At 31.9% G+C, this 26,757-nt stretch overlaps 1 protein-coding gene across 1 annotated transcript in view; it reads left to right on the forward strand.

The window, feature by feature from the left end:
* LOC138304878 (uncharacterized) overlaps positions 1–24,934 on the forward strand; it is a 49,448-nt gene extending 24,514 nt beyond the window's left edge. Inside the window, exons 3-4 of the mRNA XM_069245234.1 lie at positions 8,206–8,395; positions 22,605–24,934. Of these exons, the coding sequence (XP_069101335.1) occupies positions 8,206–8,395; positions 22,605–22,715 (301 nt within the window). The 3' untranslated portion in view covers positions 22,716–24,934. The remainder of the gene's footprint in view (positions 1–8,205; positions 8,396–22,604) is intronic.
* The last annotated feature ends 1,823 nt before the right edge of the window (positions 24,935–26,757 follow it).

The raw sequence follows: 26,757 nt of genomic DNA on the forward strand, positions 1-26,757 counted from the left end.
TACATATTTTTCCTGATCATGAGACGTGTCGCTAGATCCTCTGGTAAATAATTTAGTAGTATCAAACATTTTTGTGATAGGTTTGCATCCTTGACATTTGTTCTATTGTAAAATAAAAATCATAAGGGCTGCAGTACCCTATATGGAGCAGCTGGCAGATACTGAGTGCTGGTTGGTGGTTTTTTCTCCAGGTACTCCTGATTGCCTCTACCCACTTATGAACTTGCCATATCCTTAAATGACCTTTGATGACATTAAAGTAATTCAGCCAATCAAACCAAAGCATATTATCATACGATCTTCAATTTGTTACTTATTAAAAGATTAATTTGGAAAACACATTACCCCAATATTACTGTCTGAGAGACAATTAATTGTTGAATCATCAGTTGTCAATATTTGCAAGTCAGAATTTTTCATAAGTCAGAATTATTTTCAGGTACAATACATTCACTCCAAGAATATGGACATGCATTATACTGTATTCTGTGTGACTTCTATACCATAGAGATATTGACATTACAGATTTATTTCAGACTTCTAAGTCCCTTGGTAAATAAATCAGAAACAAAGGTAAAATCGACAAAAAATAGAACAAAACTGTTAAGATTTGAAATTCCAACCTTTCAAACCTGTACCATTTTGAAAAGAAAACATTTGTGGATTAGCCGAAGTGACCGGTGAGATATTGTATACTGTATACTTAGTAAATAAACTATTCCTTATCCGAGTATCTGTCTCAATGACGCGAGCAAACTTTACACGGTAAATAGTCAATATGGACAAGTTGTGATAAGCAAGGATAAGTCGCGGAGCAAACTAACACAAGTGTCGTATTAATAATACAAATGCTACCTCCAACAACTTGCTAGTAAGTAATTGCGACAATTTGTAATCTGGGGTATTGATATCATTGAGAAAAGCAACTTTTAAACACTATTAAAATGTCTAGATCTTTCCAGACCATTGACAGAGATTTATAAATGCATGGCATTTCCTTTCAAACCACCAAATAAAGGAGTGTATGTGTTTTACAAATTAGCCTCGGTTGCAGACAGATCAAGTTGGTTTTTAACCCAATGTTCAATTAGCATATTCAAGGTCAGTCTCGCCTTGTAAGGACAGAACCATAGATATGTTTCATCAATAAGAAAATACAAAGGTTAATCCTGAAATCTAGTTAAATTTGGTCTTTATTGTAGATTTACAGAGAGATTGTACATCTGGGGAGGGGGCACATATTTGACATACCTTGATCGCCATAATTAGCACCCCTCCTACTATAAGTGCCCCTCTCCTTTAACAACCCCCCATCCCATGGATTTAATGATGGTTTACAACATATGATACACTGTATCCGATATTACATGAACTTACGAGTCTATGACATACATATATGTTAGTCATGGTCGTATTAATGCATCCCAAAGATATAAAAGGCATGTTTATGGTAACAGTTTCATTTACCATGACAACAGAAAGAGAAAATATGACAGACTTTTCTAGAGAATTTTTGTCCACAACTTACATTTTGATTCCCTAATAAGCGCCCTTCTTTGTTACAATTTTTTAAGCAATGGCGAACTCCTAAAAAGGTCTAATGCCGTTAGTTACACTGAATCAAACAGTAGTTGAACTGAGTCTGTATGGATAAACCAAACCAAAAGAATTAGAATCAATATAACCGATTGTTTTATATGATCTGTGTAGTCCAAGAGACTAATCAACTACTAAATAGTTACATGTAATTGGTCAGTCCAGCCCATCTTTATCAACTCGTAATGAGTGTACGTAAAAAATCTTGGATATTTAAATTAGCGTATGACATTAGAACAATAGCTAATTGGAGTAGAACATTCTTCTGTCTTTTGAGTGTAATTAATTTAAATGGATTTAAAGTTCATTAAAAGTACACCTAACACCAGACTGTTAGGATGATGTTACCAGATTGATCAAGTCGAGATCGTTGTAGTTATATGTACCCTGTAGTTTACATGAAAGGTTGTCCTGGACTTAAACTACTTTAGATGAACTATGCAGTTTATCCATTATTCAGCATATTGTAATAACAGTAATTTAAAATGTTTGTATGTACCTATCTAGGATTCCTTATTTGTTAATCCTTCAGTTGATGTGTTATTAAATATCCCCGAATAAACTGGAAACTTCTAACTAAATCAGTATTGGTTTCTGTATACACTGTGGACATGTGTTGTGATTTTCTACTTTAAGATTCAAGTTTGTTTAACTTTCCTCAATCAACTCCATAGAATAAATATCTATAACATGCCACAATATAATAATTTATGAACTTACTCAACCAGGTTTAAATTAAGTGGTCTCAAACTGTTTTCGAGGATATTATGTAAACCAGGTATTGAATTTCCTGATTTTAAGCTTTCTGACATTGTAGTTAAAGTGGTATGGTTAAATAGACATTCTTGTCCAATACAATTAATTTATTACTTTACCAGAAATATTAAAGGAGAATAAAAGTAACAGAAAAAATGTTAAAACCTCCTAGAACATGCTTTTATCTGCATATTGACAGAATCATTTTGGCGTGGTTGTATTCTTTGTTCCCCAAATTCATGTATTCTAAAACAAGAACACATGCCTCATACATATGATGTTTTGGAAGCTACCAGTACCCGCTACTACATTGTACAAGCTATGTAATCCTCTGATCCATAGGCAATAATGATCTTTTAAATTTGGAGAAAAGTCTATCAACTATAGGTATATCATTTCCCAGTGTGTATTATTGTGATTGTTTTGACATTAAAGCATCAAAGGGTTGTTAAGTAATCAATTAGGTTCAGAATGATCAAAGAACTTTGAACAACAATAAATTGATATGTAAGAGCTGTGTATTAGCACTATCACACATGGAGATGTACATCTTAGTATTAAGATATCAATTACCGTAGTAGTTGTATTGGTACCATGTCATCTTAGGACTCTTGACCAGGTAAAGATTAGTACTGTGTGATGTATAGATATCAATTAGTAGTTGTACTGGTACCATGTGATCTTGTACTGTCTGATAGAGTACCCATTATAGGCCACCATATTAATAGTAGACTTAGTACCAGTTCGGACTCTAGTATCAGTTTGTCCCCTTATACATAATCCCTAACACTTGCTTGTCCTGATCCTTATTTTTGTTTTGTGTTTTGGTTGGACACATAAAGGTAATTTAAAAGCACTGTGACAGTACAGAATAGTACTTTAATAGTGTGTTATTAGGACAGCCATACATGGTAGTGGTAGGGATTTAAAATGTTTATTATGGTATCCAAGCCCCCTAGCCCTGACCGTTAATACTTTAGGGGATTAAACGTCTACAAGTATATATATATATATAATTACAGTACTACCACTGGGCTACATTCTGTTGTTATATACACTGGGTATTACATATAACAACAAATACATTCTCGGATCAGTATAAAACATTCCATTTACAATCTTATGTATAACATGTACATGTATATAAATGTACATTATAATTATATGTATACATGTTCATTTCTCTCGATGAAATACTTTCTGCAATATACATGTATTTAGATTTTTGAGGAATGCATTCTTGAAAAGAAAAAAAATGATATATAAATTAATTGTGAAAAATTAACTTCAAAAGAAAATTGTACATCCATATAAATTAAAATGGTGAAGTCTAGGAAAACAAAAGTGTGTTTGAATTTAATTCAAAGGCTGTACATAGTAAATTTAAATATTATTAACATCACACAGAATAATAAATAAAAGTGTTAATGAGAATGTGATTACAGTTCCAAGCAGGATATACTTAATTTTCAAGGGGAGGTAATTCATTCTTCTTGTGGAAATGTTGTGATCATGCAAACAATGACGAATGTGTACAAAATATGTTTGTCTATAAGTTTCCATTTTAATTAAGATGACGCAAGGAAGTATAAGGTGTTACAGGAATTTACTTTTTTTTTAAAAACTTTTTTAACAACAAATTGTTCACAGTCTGCGAAAGTAATCCATGAAGTTCCATAGACAATACAGGTCTATGGATATTTAAAAAAAAGTATAGACCGAGCATTATTTCCATAGACCACAATTTTTCCATTGAATGCTTGGTTAAAATAATAACTGTTTTTCCATGTTATTGTACTCCTTATTTACTGATTATAACAACTACATTATGTGGGTTATTCGCGATCGTAGGTTAAGTTATTAACAAAATCTTATAGGCATACAATGTTTATGATATATGAGCAATGGGATTGCTTGGACACCAGGTCTACACTACTATTGTTTTATATAGACAGACAGGTTTTCCTGTAGCCTCGATCTATCATTACTTTTGCACACTGTGTTCAGAAATAGAAGTATTAACGAGGAAGGTAATAATAATACTATACAACACTATATAATCTACTCAATATAAAGACAGTTTTACAGTCAAATCTTAAAGATCAAAAACTCTTCCATATTCAAGGTATGAAATTTAAAGAAAATCTTTTCCTTGGGGTAATCTAGTAAGAAACTCAACTAATCTGAAAGCTGCGTTATGCATGATAAACAATGGGAAATTAATTAAAAATGAATTTAATCACATATTAAATTCTGGTTCTTCTGTTACCTTTTCTAATCATCATAGTAATTAAGTATCATTCCAGGTGAGCGAACACATGTATGGGCTGTGTTACAATATAACTACAATTGTTTGTAACACATTCAATTAGTTTAATTTTCATATTTATTAGGATGTACATACAGGTTACTACAGTTTAAATAACAAATTGTTTGTTACATAACACTGAAATGAATTTAATTGATATTCTTCATCACTAAAAATAGATAAAGGTTACATTCAATAACACTGAAAATAAATAAAACATTGAATATTTAATATGATTTTTTACCAGTGTGCTAGGGGAGATAACTCTTACATTTGTACCATATACCTAAAGGCTCAAGTATACATGTAAATGTAATATATTATCATTGCAATGCAGGAGTGTAAAGGATATTTTATTGATAACTTTCATATTCTACCCAATAAGGAAACATTTAATACTTGGATGCCTTAGATAACACAATAAGGAATATAGTGTTGTATTGTTTAATCCCAAGAGTCACACAGCTACTAGTACTGCCCAGGTTCTGTAAAGGGAGACAACCCATCTTTACTTGACTACTGATAATATAGTTCTCTTCATACCTTTACAACATATGTACATACAGACCAATAGCAGTATCATAATGGATTAATGTTCTCTCATTGAGGTGTGGAAGCAGCCAGAGAACTTACTGAATTGGGACTATTTCTAGCAGTTGTTAATTAGGTTCAATAGTGGGAGGGTTATTGAGAGAATGCCTAAGTAGTTGATTACAAGAGAATTAAGCGATCAGTTATAAAAGTGATTATAATATAAAAGTATTCTACAGGATAAGAATACAATGGTATATATGTACATGTTTTTAACATACTGTAGAAATCAACAATTAAATGCTTTGATTAACAGAAAAGCAGCTGTAACAAGATTTATAACTTTATGAATACATTCTTTAGTAAGGTACCAGGCTTAGCTGTGTAATCTTTATGTTGTCTGTTTAAGTGTATACCATAATCCCTTAAAGATGCTCCACCGCTGACAAATGATATTTTTGCACTATCAAAAACACGAGCAGACGATTAAGTATTTTTCTTCAGTTACAAAAGTTACTTACTTTGCACCATTACCACCATTGAAAAGTTTGAGCTTCTAATTTCCCTTCAAGTTAAAGTTACAAAAAATAATTAATTGCATCCCGAAAAAATTCCGTGCCACTATATCCTATATGGAATTAAGTACCGATTGCGTATGCACCAAAGGCAAAATAAATTATTTTATATAATTTTTTGTGTTAATTAGACATATTTATACACGATTAAACACCAATTATTGTTCAAGTGATTAATATCATTTATACTCTGTCGGCGGTGGAGCATCTTTAACACTGTTAGATTAAAAGTTAAGTATTATGAGGTATTCAGTATATGCATGACAGCTATCTTACATATATATTTAACCTACACTAAAAAGATCAAAGCTCTTCTGGAATGTCCTAAGATTTTAAATCCAGTAAAACATCAGTACTTTTATTAAATGTTTATGTAAAAGAGAAATGCATGTCCTAGCTTTAGTTTATAAAGTCGAAATAGAAAATGATTGTGTTTAAATATTATCAATAACTGATACAAATCTAAATTCAGTACATTTGTATGTAGATCAATGTTTGATTCAATCTTTATATGAAAGAGAAATGTATTTACAAACATTAATTTAGAATAGAGAATGATTTGGATGCAATAATTAGAAAGCAGATACAGATCACCAACATAAAATGTTATTTTAGGTGCAAAAATGGGGATCGCGGGGAGGGGGTTTGGAAAGGGTAGAAAACTTGAAACATGAGTAGCTACTACTATACATTGGCACATAGAGCAGTATCAGAACTGCACATCTAAAATGCCTGAAATTCTGACATGTATATATTCCTGTTCTGGCCTTTGTCATATATATGTACCTTATTCACTAGTTTAGTTAGAACGAATATACATACCCGGCCTACTATACCTTTCGGGCGGGTACAAAATGTCCCTACATTCTGTATATGTCGTAGTGGAGCACTGCCTCAGAAAATCACTCGGGCACAATTTTCATGCAGTACTTTGTTGTAGGTTTTCAATTATTTTATGCGTATACATGCAGTTATATAATACTTTTGTCCAAAACAAACATAACAACCATTCTTAATATCTACCGTACAGCTCACAAGAGGTCAAATTCACAATTTGTAAACTTGCCGTTTAATTTTCTTTCACAAAAGACTATCATAGTTATATGTGAAAAAATAATGTCTCCCTGTGAATTAAAGTAGAATAAAATGCATACAGACGTTTTAATAATGATTTGCACGATCATTACTTTGCTTCATTAGCAGTAATAAGCACCAGTTGTAGCTCTAAAGACAACACCATCATCTGTCTAAAAGTGTTTTGAGTTACGATATTGCAGCTATATAGTTTAGTATCCTATCAGTTTTTCTCTGAATACTCTGGCTTTTCTCCACCAATACACCCAGTACATCCTTAGATTATCCTGGCTGTTGATAAGACTATAATCAATACAGACCAATACTGTTCTGGCTTCAATAGATATTAATGTGTTGTGTGTAAGCTAAGGATGACTCTATATATAAAATACTCCCAATTAAAACCTTGTACACAATTATATAGGTCTGTACAACAGAAGTATATATCCACTTGTCACCGTAACTCTAATGTCAGTATACAACTGAAATATACTTTTGTGCAGTGTCGGCTTTGATTGATGGTGGAATGTTTCTAGCCAAGTACCGAATGGTCCCTGAATATTCACAAAAGAAGTTCAGAATTTGAGGTGCTTGATAACATTCAGAGCAAACAAAACATGTAACTGATTGACTTGATACGAATTTTAATTGATCTCTTATAAAAACTGATTGGAGATATTGACTGTATACTCTCTGGAGTTCTTTAATCAGACTCGGAATTCAAATCAATGTTGATATAAGTGTTGATCAAACAATGCTGTAATATAAAAACTTAACATACGGACGTGCCGTACTATAACTATTGTTCTCCGTACTTCTCCTTGGATGACAAGACATAAATAAGCATTAGCTATTCAAATGAAATACAGGGCACACACACATACATATACCCCATCTTTGTATGAATGTACTGTTATATGAGTTGGTTTATATATGGGTGTATAGTGTTGGGCTGGGTGTAGTAGAAGTCTTGACAACACCCTGTACTGGGTCAATCGGCTCACCGCCGGCAGTTCTGCCAAAAAAAAACTTCTTATTTTCTGAACTTTCAGGGAGCTTAATTTGGAGGTTTTTGTGAAAAAATGTCTAGACATATCTACGATAAGTAAGTAAGCATGGATGTAGGCCTACTTGATATTCTTCACCAATCTTGAGAGATAGAGTTCTATATGTAGCTGTACTTGCGATCAAGGCCATTTGCTGACAAGGGTTTTATCAGAAATACAAATTGTTCATTATTTCAGATTTTGAATCACACTGAAAAATTATTTGTCTGCATCCGTAATATATCTTAGCTGTTTAAATAGCTTACCTCTGTTCATCATTCTAAAACTATTATATATTAACCTGGATGTTGGTTTTCAGGAAACATTTCCGAGATGTGTTGAAACAACAGATGGCCGATTTGGATGACAAGCGAAAGAGGAATGTGAAAGAGAAAAAGAAGGAGAGCGAGATGGCATTAGCTCAGGATGACAGTGACAAGACAAAAGACCGAGAGGCCTTTGTAAAGAAACATATGTATCTACAGACTTTCCGTGACAGTAATAAACAGGTGAGTGGCCAAGACTTGTCCTCTTAACAACGTCAGTTCTGTTTACAATATGTCATGTTCTGTTTACAACGCCATGTTCTGTTTATAATGTCATGTTCTGTTTACAATATGTCATGTTCTGTTTACAATATGTCATGTTCTGTTTACAATGTCATGTTCTGTTTACAACGCCATGTTCTGTTTACAATGTCATGTTCTGTTTACAATGCCATGTTCTGTTTACAATGTCATGTTCTATTTACAATGTCATGTTCTGTTTATTATGTCATGTTCTGTTTTTATAATGTCATGTTCTGTTTACAATGTCATGTTCTGTTTACAATGTCATGTTCTATTTATAATGTCATGTTCTGTTTACAATATGTCATGTTCTGTTTACAATGTCATGTTCTGTTTACAATGTCATGTTCTGTTTACAATGTCATGTTCTGTTTACAATGTCATGTTCTATTTATAATGTCATGTTCTGTTTACAATATGTCATGTTCTGTTTACAATGTCATGTTCTGTTTACAATGTCATGTTCTGTTTACAATGTCATGTTCTGTTTACAATGTCATGTTCTGTTTATAATGTCATGTTCTGTTTACAATATGTCATGTTCTGTTTACAATGTCATGTTCTGTTTACAACGTCATGTTCTATTTACAATGTCATGTTCTGTTTATAATGTCATGTTCTGTTTACAATGTCATGTTCTGTTTACAATATGTCATGTTCTGTTTACAATATGTCATGTTCTGTTTACAACGCCATGTTCTGTTTACAATGTCATGTTCTGTTTACAATGTCATGTTCTGTTTACAATGTCATGTTCTGTTTACAACGCCATGTTCTGTTTACAATGTCATGTTCTGTTTACAACGCCATGTTCTGTTTACAATGTCATGTTCTGTTTACAATGTCATGTTCTGTTTACAATGTCATGTTCTATTTATAATGTCATGTTCTGTTTACAATGTCATGTTCTGTTTACAATGTCATGTTCTGTTTACAATGTCATGTTCTGTTTATAATGTCATGTTCTGTTTACAATGTCATGTTCTGTTTATAATGTCATGTTCTGTTTACAACGCCATGTTCTGTTTACAACGCCATGTTCTGTTTACAATGTCATGTTCTGTTTACAATGTCATGTTCTGTTTACAATGTCATGTTCTGTTTACAACGCCATGTTCTGTTTACAACGTCATGTTCTGTTTACAATGTCATGTTCTATTTATAATGTCATGTTCTGTTTACAATATGTCATGTTCTGTTTACAATGTCATGTTCTGTTTACAACGCCATGTTCTGTTTACAACGCCATGTTCTGTTTACAATGTCATGTTCTGTTTACAATGTCATGTTCTATTTATAATGTCATGTTCTGTTTACAATGTCATGTTCTGTTTACAATGTCATGTTCTGTTTACAATGTCATGTTCTGTTTACAACGCCATGTTCTGTTTACAATGTCATGTTCTGTTTACAATGTCATGTTCTATTTATAATGTCATGTTCTGTTTACAATGTCATGTTCTGTTTACAATATGTCATGTTCTGTTTACAATGTCATGTTCTGTTTACAACGCCATGTTCTGTTTACAATGTCATGTTCTGTTTACAACGCCATGTTCTGTTTACAATGTCATGTTCTGTTTACAATGTCATGTTCTGTTTACAATGTCATGTTCTGTTTATAATGTCATGTTCTGTTTACAACGCCATGTTCTGTTTACAATGTCATGTTCTGTTTACAATGTCATGTTCTGTTTACAATGTCATGTTCTGTTTATAATGTCATCTTTTGTTAACAATATATTATGTTCTGGTTTTAATGTCCTTTTTTTTGTTTACAATGTCATGTTCTGTTTTTAATGTCATTTTTAGGTCATCTGACACGAAGGGTCAGGATGACCTATACTAGTCGTGTTTCGTTGTCATGTGATGTGTGTCGTGCATTAACATTTTTACGTTTTGAACTTCTTCTCAAGTTATACCAGCGCGATTTAGCTGAAACTTACATACATGAAATGATCCTGACATGGTCTCGACAAAGTGTTGTTATTCTTTTGGTCGATCCAAAAATCCAACTTCTTCTCAACTTCTACCAGTGCGATTTGGCTGAAACTTGCATAAAATGTTCCTGAAATGGTCCCGACAAAGTGTTGTTACATCTCTGGTTGATCCCAAAATGGAAGATGGCTACCATGACATTATAACTGATTAATTAATTTCCTATACGATTATTGCCAAGGTAGTCAGATGATTGTTAAGGCCCTTGGGCCTCTTGTTTTTTGTTAACAATGTCATGTTCTGTTTTCAACTTCTTTTTTTTTTGTTTACAATGTCATGTTCTGTTTACAAATTCTGTTTTTCTGTTTACAATGTCATGTTAATGTCATTCTGTTTACAATGTCATGTTTCATGTTCTGTTTACAATGTCATGTTTCATGTTCTGTTTACAATTCATGTTCATGTTCTGTTTCAACATTTTTTCTGTTTACAATGTTCATGTTCTGTTTACAATGTATGTTTCATGTTCATGTTCTGTTTACAATGTCATGTTTCATGTTCTGTTTACAATGTCATGTTTCATGTTCTGTTTACAATGTCATGTTTCATGTTCTGTTTACAATGTCATGTTTCATGTTTCTGTTTACAATGTCATGTTTCATGTTCTGTTTACAATGTCATGTTTCATGTTCTGTTTACAATGTTCATGTTTCATGTTCTGTTTACAATGTCATGTTTCATGTTCTGTTTACAATGTCATGTTTCATGTTCTGTTTACAATGTCATGTTTCATGTTCTGTTTACAATGTCATGTTTCATGTTCTGTTTACAATGTCATGTTTCATGTTCTGTTTACAATGTCATGTTTCATGTTCTGTTAACAATGTCATGTTTCATGTTCTGTTAACAATGTCATGTTTCATGTTCTGTTTACAATGTCATGTTTCATGTTCTGTTTACAATGTTCATGTTTACATGTTTCATGTTTACAATGTCATGTTTCATGTTCTGTTTACAATGTCATGTTTCATGTTCTGTTTACAATGTCATGTTTCATGTTCTGTTTACAATGTCATGTTCATGTTTCATGTTCTGTTTACAATGTCATGTTTCATGTTCTGTTTACAATGTCATGTTTCATGTTCTGTTTACAATGTCATGTTTCATGTTCTGTTTACAATGTCATGTTTCATGTTCTGTTTACAATGTCATGTTTCATGTTCTGTTTACAATGTCATGTTTCATGTTCTGTTTACAATGTCATGTTTCATGTTTACAATGTCATGTTTCATGTTTTACAATGTCATGTTTCATGTTCTGTTTACAATGTCATGTTTCATGTTCTGTTTACAATGTCATGTTTCATGTTCTGTTTACAATGTCATGTTTCATGTTCTGTTTACAATGTCATGTTTCATGTTCTGTTTACAATGTCATGTTTGTTTCATGTTCTGTTTACAATGTCATGTTTCATGTTCTGTTTACAATGTCATGTTTCATGTTCTGTTTACAAATGTCATGTTTCATGTTCTGTTTACAAATGTCATGTTTCATGTTCTGTTTACAATGTCATGTTTCATGTTCTGTTTACAATGTCATGTTTCATGTTCTGTTTACAATGTCATGTTTCATGTTCTGTTTACAATGTCATGTTTCATGTTCTGTTTACAATGTCATGTTTCATGTTCTGTTTACAATGTCATGTTTCATGTTCTGTTTACAATGTCATGGTTTCATGTTCTGTTTACAATGTCATGTTTCATGTTCTGTTTACAATGTCATGTCATGTTTTCATGTTCTGTTTACAATGTCCATGTTTTCATGTTCTGTTTACAATGTCATGTTTCATGTTCTGTTTTTCATGTTTCATGTTCTGTTTACAATGTCATGTTTCATGTTTACTCATGTTTCAGTTCATAACAATGTATGTTTCATGTTCTGTTTACAATGTCATGTTTCATGTTCTGTTTACAATGTCATGTTTCATGTTCTGTTTACAATGTCATGTTTCATGTTCGTGTTTACAATGTCATGTTTCCATGTTCTGTTTTTACAATGTCATGTTTCATGTTCTGTTTACAATGTCATGTTTCATGTTCTGTTTTACAATGTTCATGTTTCATGTTCTGTTTTACAATGTCATGTTTCATGTTCTGTTTACAATGTCATGTTTCATGTTCTGTTTACAATGTCATGTTTCATGTTCTGTTTACAATGTCATGTTTTCATGTTCTGTTTACAAGTCATGTTTCAATGTTCTGTTTTACAATGTCATGTTTCATGTTCTGTTTTACAATGTCATGTTTCATGTTCTGTTTACAATGTCATGTTTTCATGTTCTGTGTAACAATGTTTATGTTTACATGTCTGTTTATGTGCATGTTCATTGTTCTGTTTACAATGTCATTTTTCATGTTCTGTTTACAATGTTCATGTTGCATGTTCTGTTACAATGTCATTTTCATGTTCTGGTTTACAAGTCATGTTTCATGTGTTCAATATGTCATGTTCTTGTGTCTGTTTACAATGTCATGTTTCATGTTCTGTTACAATGTCATGGTTTCATGTTCTGTTAAACAATGTTGTCATGTTCTGTTTACAATGGGTGGCATGTTTCATGTTAACAAAATCATGTTCTGATTACAATGTCATGTTCTGTTTATCGTCATGGTTTCATGTTAACAATGTGCTTCATGTTGCTAGAATGTAGTCATTGTGTCGTAGTAGTGTCATCGCTTTCGCCACGTTATAATGCAAATGAGTAAGATGTTGAGTGTGACACAAATATTGCGTCCTATATCTTTTGTTACTTGTCTTGATTCTGTTTTTTTGTCTGAAGTGTTTTGTATGTCCTTGTCTTTACGGTACATGGTCTGGTGTTCATTATACGTGTACATGGCTGGGTTCATGTCATAGGAAGCGAATGGAAGTGTAGAGACTGTTTTTTTTTTAATGGAAAAAAAAAAAGAAAAAAAAAAGAAAAAAAAAACTATAGTCGACAAACAAAATTTAGTGGAGGATCGTTTCAGACCGTGAAATGAGGCGTTATGACAATCCCAATTAACTGGAACATGCAGTTCTAATGTGAGGATCTTTAGTATGTTTGAACCTTTTTGTGTTGATGACCCATTGTTTTACAAACATTCATATGATTCCGCTATAGCATGGGAATGCATTCTTGAAAAGAAAAAAAATGATATATAAATTAATTGTGAAAAATTAACTTCAAAAGAAAATTGTACATCCATTATAAATTAAAATGGTGAAGTCTAGGAAAACAAAAGTGTGTTTGAATTTAATTCAAAGGCTGTACATAGTAAATTTAAATATTATTAACATCACACAGAATAATAAATAAAAGTGTTAATGAGAATGTGATTACAGTTCCAAGCAGGATATGCTTAATTTTTAAGGGGAGGTAATTCATTCTTCTTGTGGAAATGTTGTGATCATGCAAACAATGACGAATGTGTACAAAATATGTTTGTCTATAAGTTTCCATATTAATTAAGATGACGCAAGGAAGTATAAGGTGTTACAGGAATTTACTTTTTTTTTAAAACTTTTTTAACAACAAATTGTTCACAGTCTGCGAAAGTAATCCATGAAGTTCCATAGACAATACAGGGCTATGGATATTTAAAAAAAAAGTATAGACCGAGCATTATTTCCATAGACCACAATTTTTCCATCATTGAATGCTTGGTTAAAATAATAACTGTTTTTCCATGTTATTGTACTCCTTATTTACTGATTATAACAACTACATTATGTGGGTTATTCGCGATCGTAGGTTAAGTTATTAACAAAATCTTATAGGCATACAATGTTTATGATATATGAGCAATGGAATTGCTTGGACACCAGTTCTACACTACAATTGTTTTACATAGACAGACAGGTTTTCCTGTAGCCTCGATCTATCATTACTTTTGCACACTGTGTTCAGAAATAGAAGTATTAACGAGGAAGGTAATAATAATACTATACAACACTATATAATCTACTCAATATAAAGACAGTTTTACAGTCAAATCTTAAAGATCAAAAGCTCTTCCATATTCAAGGTATGAAATTTAAAGAAAATCTTTTCCTTGGGGTAATCTAGTAAGAAACTCAACTAATCTGAAAGCTGCGTTATGCATGATAAACAATGGGAAATTAATTAAAAATGAATTTAATCACATATTAAATTCTGGTTCTTCTGTTACCTTTTCTAATCATCATAGTAATTAAGTATCATTCCAGGTGAGCAAACACATGTATGGGCTGTGTTACAATATAACTACAATTGTTTGTAACACATTCAATTAGTTTAATTTTCATATTTATTAGGATGTACATACAGGTTACTACAGTTTAAATAACAAATTGTTTGTTACATAACACTGAAATGAATTTAATTGATATTCTTCATCACTAAAAATAGATAAAGGTTACATTCAATAACACTGAAAATAAATAAAACATTGAATATTTAATATGATTTTTTACCAGTGTGCTAGGGGAGATAACTCTTACATTTGTACCATATACCTAAAGGCTCAAGTATACATGTAAATGTAATATATTATCATTGCAATGCAGGAGTGTAAAGGATATGTTATTGATAACTTTCATATTCTACCCAATGAGGAAACATTTAATACTTGGATGCCTTAGATAACACAATCAGGAATATAGTGTTGTATTGTTTAATCCCAAGAGTCACACAGCTACTAATACTGCCCAGGTTCTGTAAAGGGAGACAACCCATCTTTACTTGACTACTGATAATATATTGTTTCTCTTCATACCTTTACCACATATGTACATACAGACCAATAGCAGTATCATAATGGATTAATGTTCTCTCATTGAGGTGTGGAAGCAGCCAGAGAACTTACTGAATTGGGACTATTTCTAGCAGTTGTTAATTAGGTTCAATAGTGGGAGGGTTATTGAGAGAATGCCTAAGTAGTTGATTACAAGAGAATTAAGCGATCAGTTATAAAAGTGATTATAATATAAAAGTATTCTACAGGATAAGAATACAGTTGTATATATGTACATGTTTTTAACATACTGTAGAAATCAACAATTAAATGCTTTGATTAACAGAAAAGCAGCTGTAACAAGATTTATAACTTTATGAATACATTCTTTAGTAAGGTACCAGGCTTAGCTGTGTAATCTTTATGTTGTCTGTCTAAGTGTATACCATAATCCCTTAAAGATGCTCCACCGCTGACAAATGATATTTTTGCACTATCAAAAACACGAGCAGACGATTAAGTATTTTTCTTCAGTTACAAAAGTTACTTACTTTGCACCATTACCACCATTGAAAAGTTTGAGCTTCTAATTTCCCTTCAAGTTAAAGTTACAAAAAATAATTAATTGCATCCCGAAAAAATTCCGTGCCACTATATCCTATATGGAATTAAGTACCGATTGCGTATGCACCAAAGGCAAAATAAATTATTTTATATAATTTTTTGTGTTAATTAGACATATTTATACACGATTAAACACCAATTATTGTTCAAGTGATTAATATCATTTATACTCTGTCGGCGGGGGGGGCATCCCTTAACACTGTTAGATTAAAAGTTAAGTATTATGAGGTATTCAGTATATGCATGACATCTATCTTACATATATATTTAACCTACACTAAAAAGATCAAAGCTCTTCTGGAATGTCCTAAGATTTTAAATCCAGTAAAACATCAGTACTTTTATTAAATGTTTATGTAAAAGAGAAATGCATGTCCTAGCTTTAGTTTATAAAGTCGAAATAGAAAATGATTGTGTTTAAATATTATCAATAACTGATACAAATCTAAATTCAGTACATTTGTATGTAGATCAATGTTTGATTCAATCTTTATATGAAAGAGAAATGTATTTACAAAGATTAATTTAGAATAGAGAATGATTTGGATGCAATAATTAGAAAGCAGATACAGATCACCAACATAAAATGTTATTTTAGGTGCAAAAATGGGGATCGCGGGGAGGGGGTTTGGAAAGGGTAGAAAACTTGAAACATGAGTAGCTACTACTATAAATTGGCACATAGAGCTGTATCAGAACTGCACATCTAAAATGCCTGAAGTTCTGACATGTATATATTCCTGTTCTGGCCTTTGTCATATATATGTACCTTATTCACTAGTTTAGTTAGAACGAATATACATACCCGGCCTACTATACCTTTCGGGCGGGTACAAAATGGTCCCTACATTCTGTATATGTCGTAGTGGAGCACTGCCTCAGAAAATCACTCGGGCACAATTTTCATGCAGTACTTTGTTGTAGGTTTTCAATTATTTTATGCGTATACATGCAGTTATATAATACTTTTGTCCAAAACAAACATAACAACCATTCTTAATATCTACCGTACAGCTCACAAGAGGTCAAATTCAAAATTTGTAAACTTGCCGTTTAATTTTCTTTCACAAAAGACTATCATAGTTATATGTGAAAAAATAATGTCTCCCTGTGAATTAAAGTAGAATAAAATGCATACAGACGTTTTAATAATGATTTGCACGATCATTACTTTGCTTCATTAGCAGTAATAAGCACCAGTTGTAGCTCTAAAGACAACACCATCATCTGTCTAAAAGTGTTTTGAGTTACGATATTGCAGCTATATAGTTTAGTATCCTATCAGTTTTTCTCTGAATACTCTGGCTTTTCTCCACCAATACACCCAGTACATCCTTAGATTATCCTGGCTGTTGATAAGACTATAATCAATACAGACCAATACTGTTCTGGCTTCAATAGATATTAATGTGTTGTGTGTAAGCTAAGGATGACTCTATATATAAAATACTCCCAATTAAAACCTTGTACACAATTATATAGGTCTGTACAACAGAAGTATATATCCACTTGTCACCGTAACTCTAATGTCAGTATACAACTGAAATATACTTTTGTGCAGTGTCGGCTTTGATTGATGGTGGAATGTTTCTAGCCAAGTACCGAATGGTCCCTGAATATTCACAAAAGAAGTTCAGAATTTGAGGTGCTTGATAACATTCAGAGCAAACAAAATCATGTAACTGATTGACTTGATACGAAGTTTAATTGATCTCTTATAAAAACTGATTGGAGATATTGACTGTATACTCTCTGGAGTTCTTTAATCAGACTCGGAATTCAAATCAATGTTGATATAAGTGTTGATCAAACAATGCTGTAATATAAAAACTTAACATACGGACGTGCCGTACTATAACTATTGTTCTCCGTACTTCTCCTTGGATGACAAGACATAAATAAGCATTAGCTATTCAAATGAAATACAGGGCACACACACATACATATACCCCATCTTTGTATGAATGTACTGTTATATGAGTTGGTTTATATATGGGTGTATAGTGTTGGGCTGGGTGTAGTAGAAGTCTTGACAACACCCTGTACTGGGTCAATCGGCTCACCGCCGGCAGTTCTGCCAAAAAAAAACTTCTTATTTTCTGAACTTTCAGGGAGCTTAATTTGGAGGTTTTGTGAAAAAATGTCTAGACATATCTACGATAAGTAAGTAAGCATGGATGTAGGCCTACTTGATATTCTTCACCAATCTTGAGAGATAGAGTTCTATATGTAGCTGTACTTGCGATCAAGGCCATTTGCTGACAAGGGTTTTATCAGAAATACAAATTGTTCATTATTTCAGATTTTGAATCACACTGAAAAATTATTTGTCTGCATCCGTAATATATCTTAGCTGTTTAAATAGCTTACCTCTGTTCATCATTCTAAAACTATTATATATTAACCTGGATGTTGGTTTTCAGGAAACATTTCCGAGATGTGTTGAAACAACAGATGGCCGATTTGGATGACAAGCGAAAGAGGAATGTGAAAGAGAAAAAGAAGGAGAGCGAGATGGCATTAGCTCAGGATGACAGTGACAAGACAAAAGACCGAGAGGCCTTTGTAAAGAAACATATGTATCTACAGACTTTCCGTGACAGTAATAAACAGGTGAGTGGCCAAGACTTGTCCTCTTAACAACATCAGTTCTGTTTACAATATGTCATGTTCTGTTTACAATGTCATGTTCTGTTTACAATGTCATGTTCTGTTTACAATGTCATGTTCTGTTTACAATGTCATGTTCTGTTTACAACGCCATGTTCTGTTTACAACGCCATGTTCTGTTTACAAGCCATGTTCTGTTTACAATGCCATGTTCTGTTTTACAATGTCATGTTCTGTTTACAATGTCATGTTCTGTTTACAATGTCATGTTCTGTTTACATGTCATGTTCTGTTTTACAATGTCATGTTCTGTTTACAATGTCATGTTCTGTTTACAATGTCATGTTCTTTTACAATGTCATGTTCTGTTTACAATATGTCATGTTCTGTTTACAATGTCATGTTCTATTTACAATGTCATGTTCTGTTTACAATGTCATGTTCTGTTTACAATGTCATGTTCATGTTATTTTAAATGTCATGTTCTGTTTACAAATGTCATGTTCTGTTTACAATGTCATGTTCTATTTATAATGTCATGTTCTGTTTACAATGTCATGTTCTGTTTACAATGTCATGTTCTGTTTACAATGTCATGTTCTGTTTACAATATGTCATGTTCTGTTTACAATGTCATGTTCTGTTTACAATGTCATGTTCTATTTACATGTCTGTTTAATGTCATGTTCTGTTTACAATGTCATGTTCTGTTTACAATATGTCATGTTCTGTTTACAATATGTCATGTTCTGTTTACAATATGTCATGTTCTGTTTACAATGTCATGTTCTGTTTACATTCATGTTCTGTTTACAATGTCATGTTCTGTTTACAACGCCATGTTCTGTTTACAATGCCATGTTCTGTTTACAATGTCATGTTCTGTTTACAACGCCATGTTCTGTTTACAATGTCATGTTCTGTTTACAATGTCATGTTCTGTTTACAATGTCATGTTCTGTTTACAATGTCATGTTCTGTTTACAATGTCATGTTCTGTTTACAATGTTTCATGTTCTGTTTACAATGTCATGTTCTGTTTACAATGTCATGTTCTGTTTACAATGTCATGTTCTGTTTATAATGTCATGTTCTGTTTACAATGTCATGTTCTGTTTCATGTTCTGTTTACAATGTCATGTTCTGTTTACAATGTCATGTTCTGTTTACAATGTCATGTTCTGTTTACAATGTCATGTTCTGTTTACAATGTCATGTTCTGTTTACAATGTCATGTTCTGTTTACAATGTCATGTTCTGTTTACAATGTCATGTTCTGTTTACAATGTCATGTTCTGTTTACAATGTCATGTTCTGTTTACAATGTCATGTTCTGTTTACAATGTCATGTTCTGTTTACAATGTCATGTTCTGTTTACAATGTCATGTTCTGTTTACAATGTCATGTTCTGTTTACAATGTCTTTACAATGTCATGTTCTGTTTACAATATGTCATGTTCTGTTTACATATGTCATGTTCTGTTTACAATGTCATGTTCTGTTTACAATGTCATGTTCTGTTTACATATGTCATGTTCTGTTTACAATGTCATGTTCTGTTTACAATGTCATGTTCTGTTTACAATGTCATGTTCTGTTTCTTTACAATGTCATGTTCTGTTTACAATATGTCATGTTCTGTTTACAATGTCATGTTCTGTTTACAAGCATGTTCTGTTTACATGTCATGTTCTGTTTACAACGCCATGTTCTGTTTACAATGTCATGTTCTGTTTATAATGTCATGTTCTGTTCACAATGTCATGTTCATGTTCTGTTTATAATGTCATGTTCTGTTCACAACGCCATGTTCTGTTTACAATGTCATGTTCTATTTATAATGTCATGTTCTGTTTACAATGTCATGTTCTGTTTATAATGTCATCTTTTGTTAACAATATATTATGTTCTGGTTTTAATGTCCTTTTTTTTGTTTACAATGTCATGTTCTGTTTTTAATGTCATTTTTAGGTCATCTGACACGAAGGGTCAGGATGACCTATACTAGTCGTGTTTCTTTGTCATGTGATGTGTGTCGTGCATTAACATTTTTTACGTTTTGAACTTCTTCTCAAGTTATACCAGCGCGATTTAGCTGAAACTTACATACATGAAATGATCCTGACATGGTCTCGACAAAGTGTTGTTATTCTTTTGGTCGATCCAAAAATCCAACTTCTTCTCAACTTCTACCAGTGCGATTTGGCTGAAACTTGCATAAAATGTTCCTGAAATGGTCCCGACAAAGTGTTGTTACATCTCTGGTTGATCCCAAAATGGAAGATGGCTACCATGACATTATAACTAATTAATTAATTTCCTATACGATTATTGCCAAGGTAGTCAGATGATTGTTAAGGCCCTTGGGCCTCTTGTTTTTTGTTAACAATGTCATGTTCTGTTTTCAACTTCTTTTTTTTTGTTTACAATGTCATGTTCTGTTTACAAATTCGTATTCTGTTTACAATGTCATGTTTCATGTTCTGTTAACAATGTCATGTTTCATGTTCTGTTTACAATGTCATGTTTCATGTTCTGTTTACAATGTCATGTTTCATGTTCTGTTTACAATGTCATGTTTCATGTTCTGTTTACAATTCATGTTTTTACAATGTCATGTTTCATGTTCTGTTTACAATGTCATGTTTCATGTTCTGTTTACAATGTCATGTTTCATGTTCTGTTTACAATGTCATGTTTCATGTTCTGTTTACAATGTCATGTTTCATGTTCTGTTTACAATGTCATGTTTCATGTTCTGTTTACAATGTCATGTTTCATGTTCTGTTTACAATGTCATGTTTCATGTTCTGTTTACAATGTCATGTTTCATGTTCTGTTTACCAAATGTTTCATGTTCTGTTTACAATGTCATGTTTCATGTTCTGTTTACAAATGTTTCATGTTCTGTTTACAATGTCATGTTCTGTTTACAATGTCATGTTTCATGTTCTGTTTACAATGTCATGTTTCATGTTCTGTTTACAATGTCATGTTTCTGTTCTGTTTACAATGTCATGTTTTCATGTTCTGTTTACAATGTCATGTTTCATGTTCTGTTTACAATGTCATGTTTCATGTTCTGTTTACAATGTCATGTTTCATGTTCTGTTTACAATGTCATGTTTCATGTTCTGTTTACAATGTCATGTTTCATGTTCTGTTTACAATGTCATGTTTCATGTTCTGTTTACAATGTCATGTTTCATGTTCTGTTTACAATGTCATGTTTCATGTTCTGTTTACAATCATGTTTCATGTTCTGTTTATGTTTTCTGTTTACAATGTCATGTTTCATGTTCTGTTTACAATGTCATGTTTCATGTTCTGTTTACAATGTCATGTTCTGTTTTCATGTTTCTGTTTTACAATGTCAGTTCATGCTTTCATGTTCTGTTTACAACATGTTTCATGTTCTGTTTCATGTCTGTCATGTTTACAATTTCATGTTCATGTTCTGTTTACAATGTCATGTTTCATGTTCTGTTTACAATGTCATGTTTCATGTTCTGTTTACAATGTCATGTTTCATGTTCTGTTTACAATGTCATGTTTCATGTTCTGTTTACAATGTCATGTTTCATGTTCTGTTTACAATGTCATGTTTCATGTTCTGTTTACAATGTCAATGTTTACAATGTTTCATGTTCTGTTTACAATGTCATGTTTCATGTTCTGTTTACAATGTCATGTTTCATGTTCTGTTTACAATGTCATGTTTCATGTTCTGTTTACAATGTCATGTTTCATGTTCTGTTTACAATGTCATGTTTCATGTTCTGTTTACAATGTCATGTTTCATGTTCTGTTTACAATGTCATGTTTCATGTTCTGTTTACAATGTTCATGTTTCATGTTCTGTTTACAATGTCATGTTTCATGTTCTGTTTACAATGTCAATTTCATGTCATTTCTGTTTACAATGTCATGTTTCATGTTCGTTTACAATGTCATGTTTCATGTTCTGTTTACAATGTCATGTTTCATGTTCTGTTAACAATGTCATGTTTCATGTTCTGTTTACAATGTCATGTTTCATGTTCTGTTTACAATGTCATGTTTCATGTTCTGTTTACAATGTCATGTTTCATGTTCTGTTTACAATGTCATGTTTCATGTTCTGTTAACAATGTCATGTTCTATTTACAATATTGTCTCTCTTTACTTGGTCATGTTCTGTTTTGAAGTTGTCCTCTTTACAATTGTCTTGTTCTATTTACAGACAATGGAAGAGCGATGGACTAACAATAAGTCAAACAAATTTATTGAGGACCGTTCAGACCGTGAAAGAGGGCGTTACAATCCAATTAACTGGACATGCAGTCTAAAGTGAGGCTCTGTAGTCTGTTTGAACTTTTTGTGATGATGATCCATTGTTTACAAACATTCATCTGATTCCGCTATAGGAGTGAAGAAGGAAGAATTTTCTTCAATAGGGCTTAAACAGACTGACATTTAGTGACAAGAAATTATCCATAGAAATGTGGATCAATTGAAAGTTTCATTTTTTTCTGGCCATTTTTTCTTTTACCTGAAAAACAACATTTTGAAAGAGCGACTCCCAAAGCTATATCAGCAGGGCATGCTAAAATTACATCGTAATGAATAAAATTTTACTCAAATCTGAAAACACAGGTAAAACAAATTGCTTGTGTTTTCATATCAATACTAGACCACTGTCCTGTGATTGATACACGTATTATGGGATTATTACAACTGAACTTCTTTGGACCACACTGACCGTTTGTCAATGACTGACCATGGGTTACTGTGAGTTAGATATAGTTTTACTTGACATATTTCTGTATTTGAGCAAGCAGCAAGTTGTATTGAGAATGTGCCAATGCCTTTTCCCATAGCTTTGTGTTAAATCATGAGTAAGCAAGCGCAAATTTCTAACTTATGTTGTAGAAAAATAAGTTAGTATTCATTTAGAAAAGTTTTTATATTCTAAAGAAATCTAAATCATACCAGTAATTATAATTCCAAAGATATGAAAAGAAGAAGTTTCAATGCAGACTTAATTTTTCAGCTAAAACTTGTAAAGGTATACATAAGCTTGCATTAAATTTATCATTTCTTAAAATATTGTTTGATTGATAATGTAGCAGTGTTTTTCACTATTATTTAGCGAGAACTTTGAATTAAGATATTGAAGTATTTTTGCTCAAATCTATTTATTATAAATTTACTATCTTTATTCACCGTTCATACATAATTACAGGGTCTTGTGGCATAAAGATATTAAATTATTTTGGTCATTTCCCTGTGTCAAGTGTTTTTGATGTTTTATTATTCATCCTATAGAATGCAACATGTAATCATTACCCACATTTAACAGTATTAAAAAATTGTACCTGACTAGTATTATTGTAGTAATAAGATATACAATTTAGTGTGTAGATCTGTCTACTAAAGCCTGCCCTAGTAAAATAAAATGTGAAATGATTGAATATGGTCTTTTAAGTGACCAATGGAATTCGGCCTTCTTTACAATTGTCTTGTTCTCTAACGATAAACTATCCTGTACAGACAGGTGTGTAACGAGATAATACTTCCCTGGTTCAGGTACACACCAGGTATTCTTTTATCTATGTGGTCTGTGATTTAGTACAAGACATAAAATATTTAATTTGATTGGATAAAGATTATTGTAGTTAAACAATGGTTTAACCTCACATTAATCTGATGTTTATTAAACAAATTTTTTAAATATTCTGGATTTACCATGATCAGTTTCATCAATTTTCATGAACTTATCAATGGGAAAGCATTACAGACATTTAGGTTTTCAACTTATTTTTTCATTTACTTTTATAAGTTTTTTTTTATTTATGTTAAAAAATTTCCTTAATTTCTATTATGTCAACGAAACTAGGGCTAGATGTCAACATAGTACAAAAGATACTGAATATTGTTGTACTAGAAACATAATTATACCTCTGCAGCCCTGATAAAAAAGTAGGTTTAACATTTCTACAGATCTCAGCCATGATACAACATGTTGAGGAGATCACACCTGTATTTAACGGTTCCTGCTGTAGAAATACTACAAACACTAGTTGCACTCGTTTTATATCCTTTTTATAGCATATTTTCTTTATCTTGTTTTTCTTTTGCACAGCAACCGAATGTTTCATTAAAACAACATATGTAGTATTAATTTCATTTCATTTGGTGCTACATTAATTTATCTGTCCATTCCTAAATTTACATGTACCTGTACTCATAATTCATGTCCATAGAAGAATTAATTCTGTAAGAAAATTATGTTCTTTGATGGAGAATTCTATATGTAAATCAAGTTTCTCATTATGTAGAGTTATCTCCATTTGGGTGCAGTTATCTCCCTTTGTCATCAGGTATGGATTGTTTGTGATTATACATTGTAGCTTGTGTCAGAAATTAAAATTAAGTCATGTTTTCTCATGTCATTATTCACACAAACAATGTAACAATCAATACCTGCCCATGGATTTATCTCCCATGAGAGCAGTTATCTCCCTTTGTCAGAAGGTAATGATTGTTATATGATCAAGTTTGTGTTAGAAATTTTTTTTTTTTCTTGTACAACAACATTTACACAAACAATTTTGCATGAAATACTTGTCCATTGTTGGGAATAACTTTTCATATTAAAGAATAATTAGAAATTTCAGATAATTTTGACGTTCAAACTAAACATAGAAATCTGCTGTTATTTGATTTTTTTCATCCCTGGTTTGTAGGGTTTTACCTACTTTTGTGACGTTTTTGCTACCTGTGTATGTGCTATATACAGCTTTGTGTGACAGCTCTCAGATACTGTTAAGTTTCTTTAAGTCTTTCTGTGGCAAATGATATTTTATATATTATCTTTGTTTTATCTTCCAACTTCTGTGATACATTGAATATATATTGTTTGCAATAAAGAAAAAAAAAACAACAACAAAATGTGTTTGCTTGTGTCTTTGAATTCTGAGGAAGATAATTTCTGTACTTCAGTTGTCCAAAATTTAAGATGGCTGTCTGTTGGCCATCTTGATTCCTGAAGTGCATGATAAGGCACCACAAGGTACCTACTAAATGGAATGTGCATAACTATAGAAGCAATCAAAAGGAAGCCTACACATGAAATTTGAGACTTATCCCTTTAGAATGAGTACTTCCTGTGAAGTAGTGGTAAAATACTTGTCAACATATAGTAGTATATACTGAACTGTCAAATACCCAGAATAGAAGGCTGCCTGTTGGTCAACTTGATGTGTGATAAATCGCAAAATGCAATATGCACAACTTGCATTTATGGGGTCCCTACACTACATATGAAATTTGAGAATGACACTTTCATTTCATTTCAATTGGGACATTCAATGCATTCCGAAAAATAGCAAATAGTATCAAGTAGTGTTTATCTAATGGACACAAGAATGGCAGATAAAAGGCAATTTGAATAGCCCACCATCTTATATTGGTAGGTTTTAAAAAAGGAACAATGAAACAAACTTACCAATTTAAAGAACTTTAATAAAACAGATCAACAGTACCAGTCTATAGGCAAACATTTTATAGTAGCTGGGTGGTTTAATGTCGAAGCATTGATTTTATCACAGTTGATACATGTATTACCTCTTGTACATACTAAATTCACTTTGTAACTATAATTAAATGTACATTTATATTTCTACATTCAACAAAGTGGAAAAGTTTGGAGATCAGACAATTTTGAAATCCTGATTTTAGGTTTAATATTTAGATTTATATTTGATTTTAATGTGCAATGCAAGCAATAACTTCTGAGAAATATTAAAATGTTATGCATAATTGAAAATAAACGCATGAATAAAATTAACAAATAAAAATCTGGCTGTATTGTTACACTAATACATTCATCACTCAATAATTAATCAAGACAAATTGCATATACCAAAAGTAACACATAAATTAAAATAAGTTTTATCATTCAATCACACCAATACCCCTAGGAATTCTGGAATTGAAATATTTCAACAAGAATTTTGCTCATACCAAGTTTGGCTTTAATGAGCTTCAAAAGCAAAAGAAATTACAAAACATGAAATTGGATTAGATGCATGATTACAAAATAGACAAAGATTTGAAATATATCTGACTCAAATATATTTACTTACTTATACATGTAAAATTTGTATGATTAAGTATTGAAATGCATATAATTGGCCTTTTTGTTGTCTCTGGAAATTCAAACATTCCAAACAAAATGTATTAATTGGTGTTCTATAGGTCAAATACTGAGAATACACAGTTGAACATCCAATAGAAGTGAGGGTTTCTAGATTTTCATATTCTTTTTCGTGGATTTGCCATCCATAAAAATCTGTACTCCTAAAGCCGAAAAAATTTGATTTGCTAAAATT

This window comes from Argopecten irradians, chromosome 12 (genome assembly GCF_041381155.1).
Source record: "Argopecten irradians isolate NY chromosome 12, Ai_NY, whole genome shotgun sequence".
Taxonomy (NCBI): domain Eukaryota; kingdom Metazoa; phylum Mollusca; class Bivalvia; order Pectinida; family Pectinidae; genus Argopecten; species Argopecten irradians.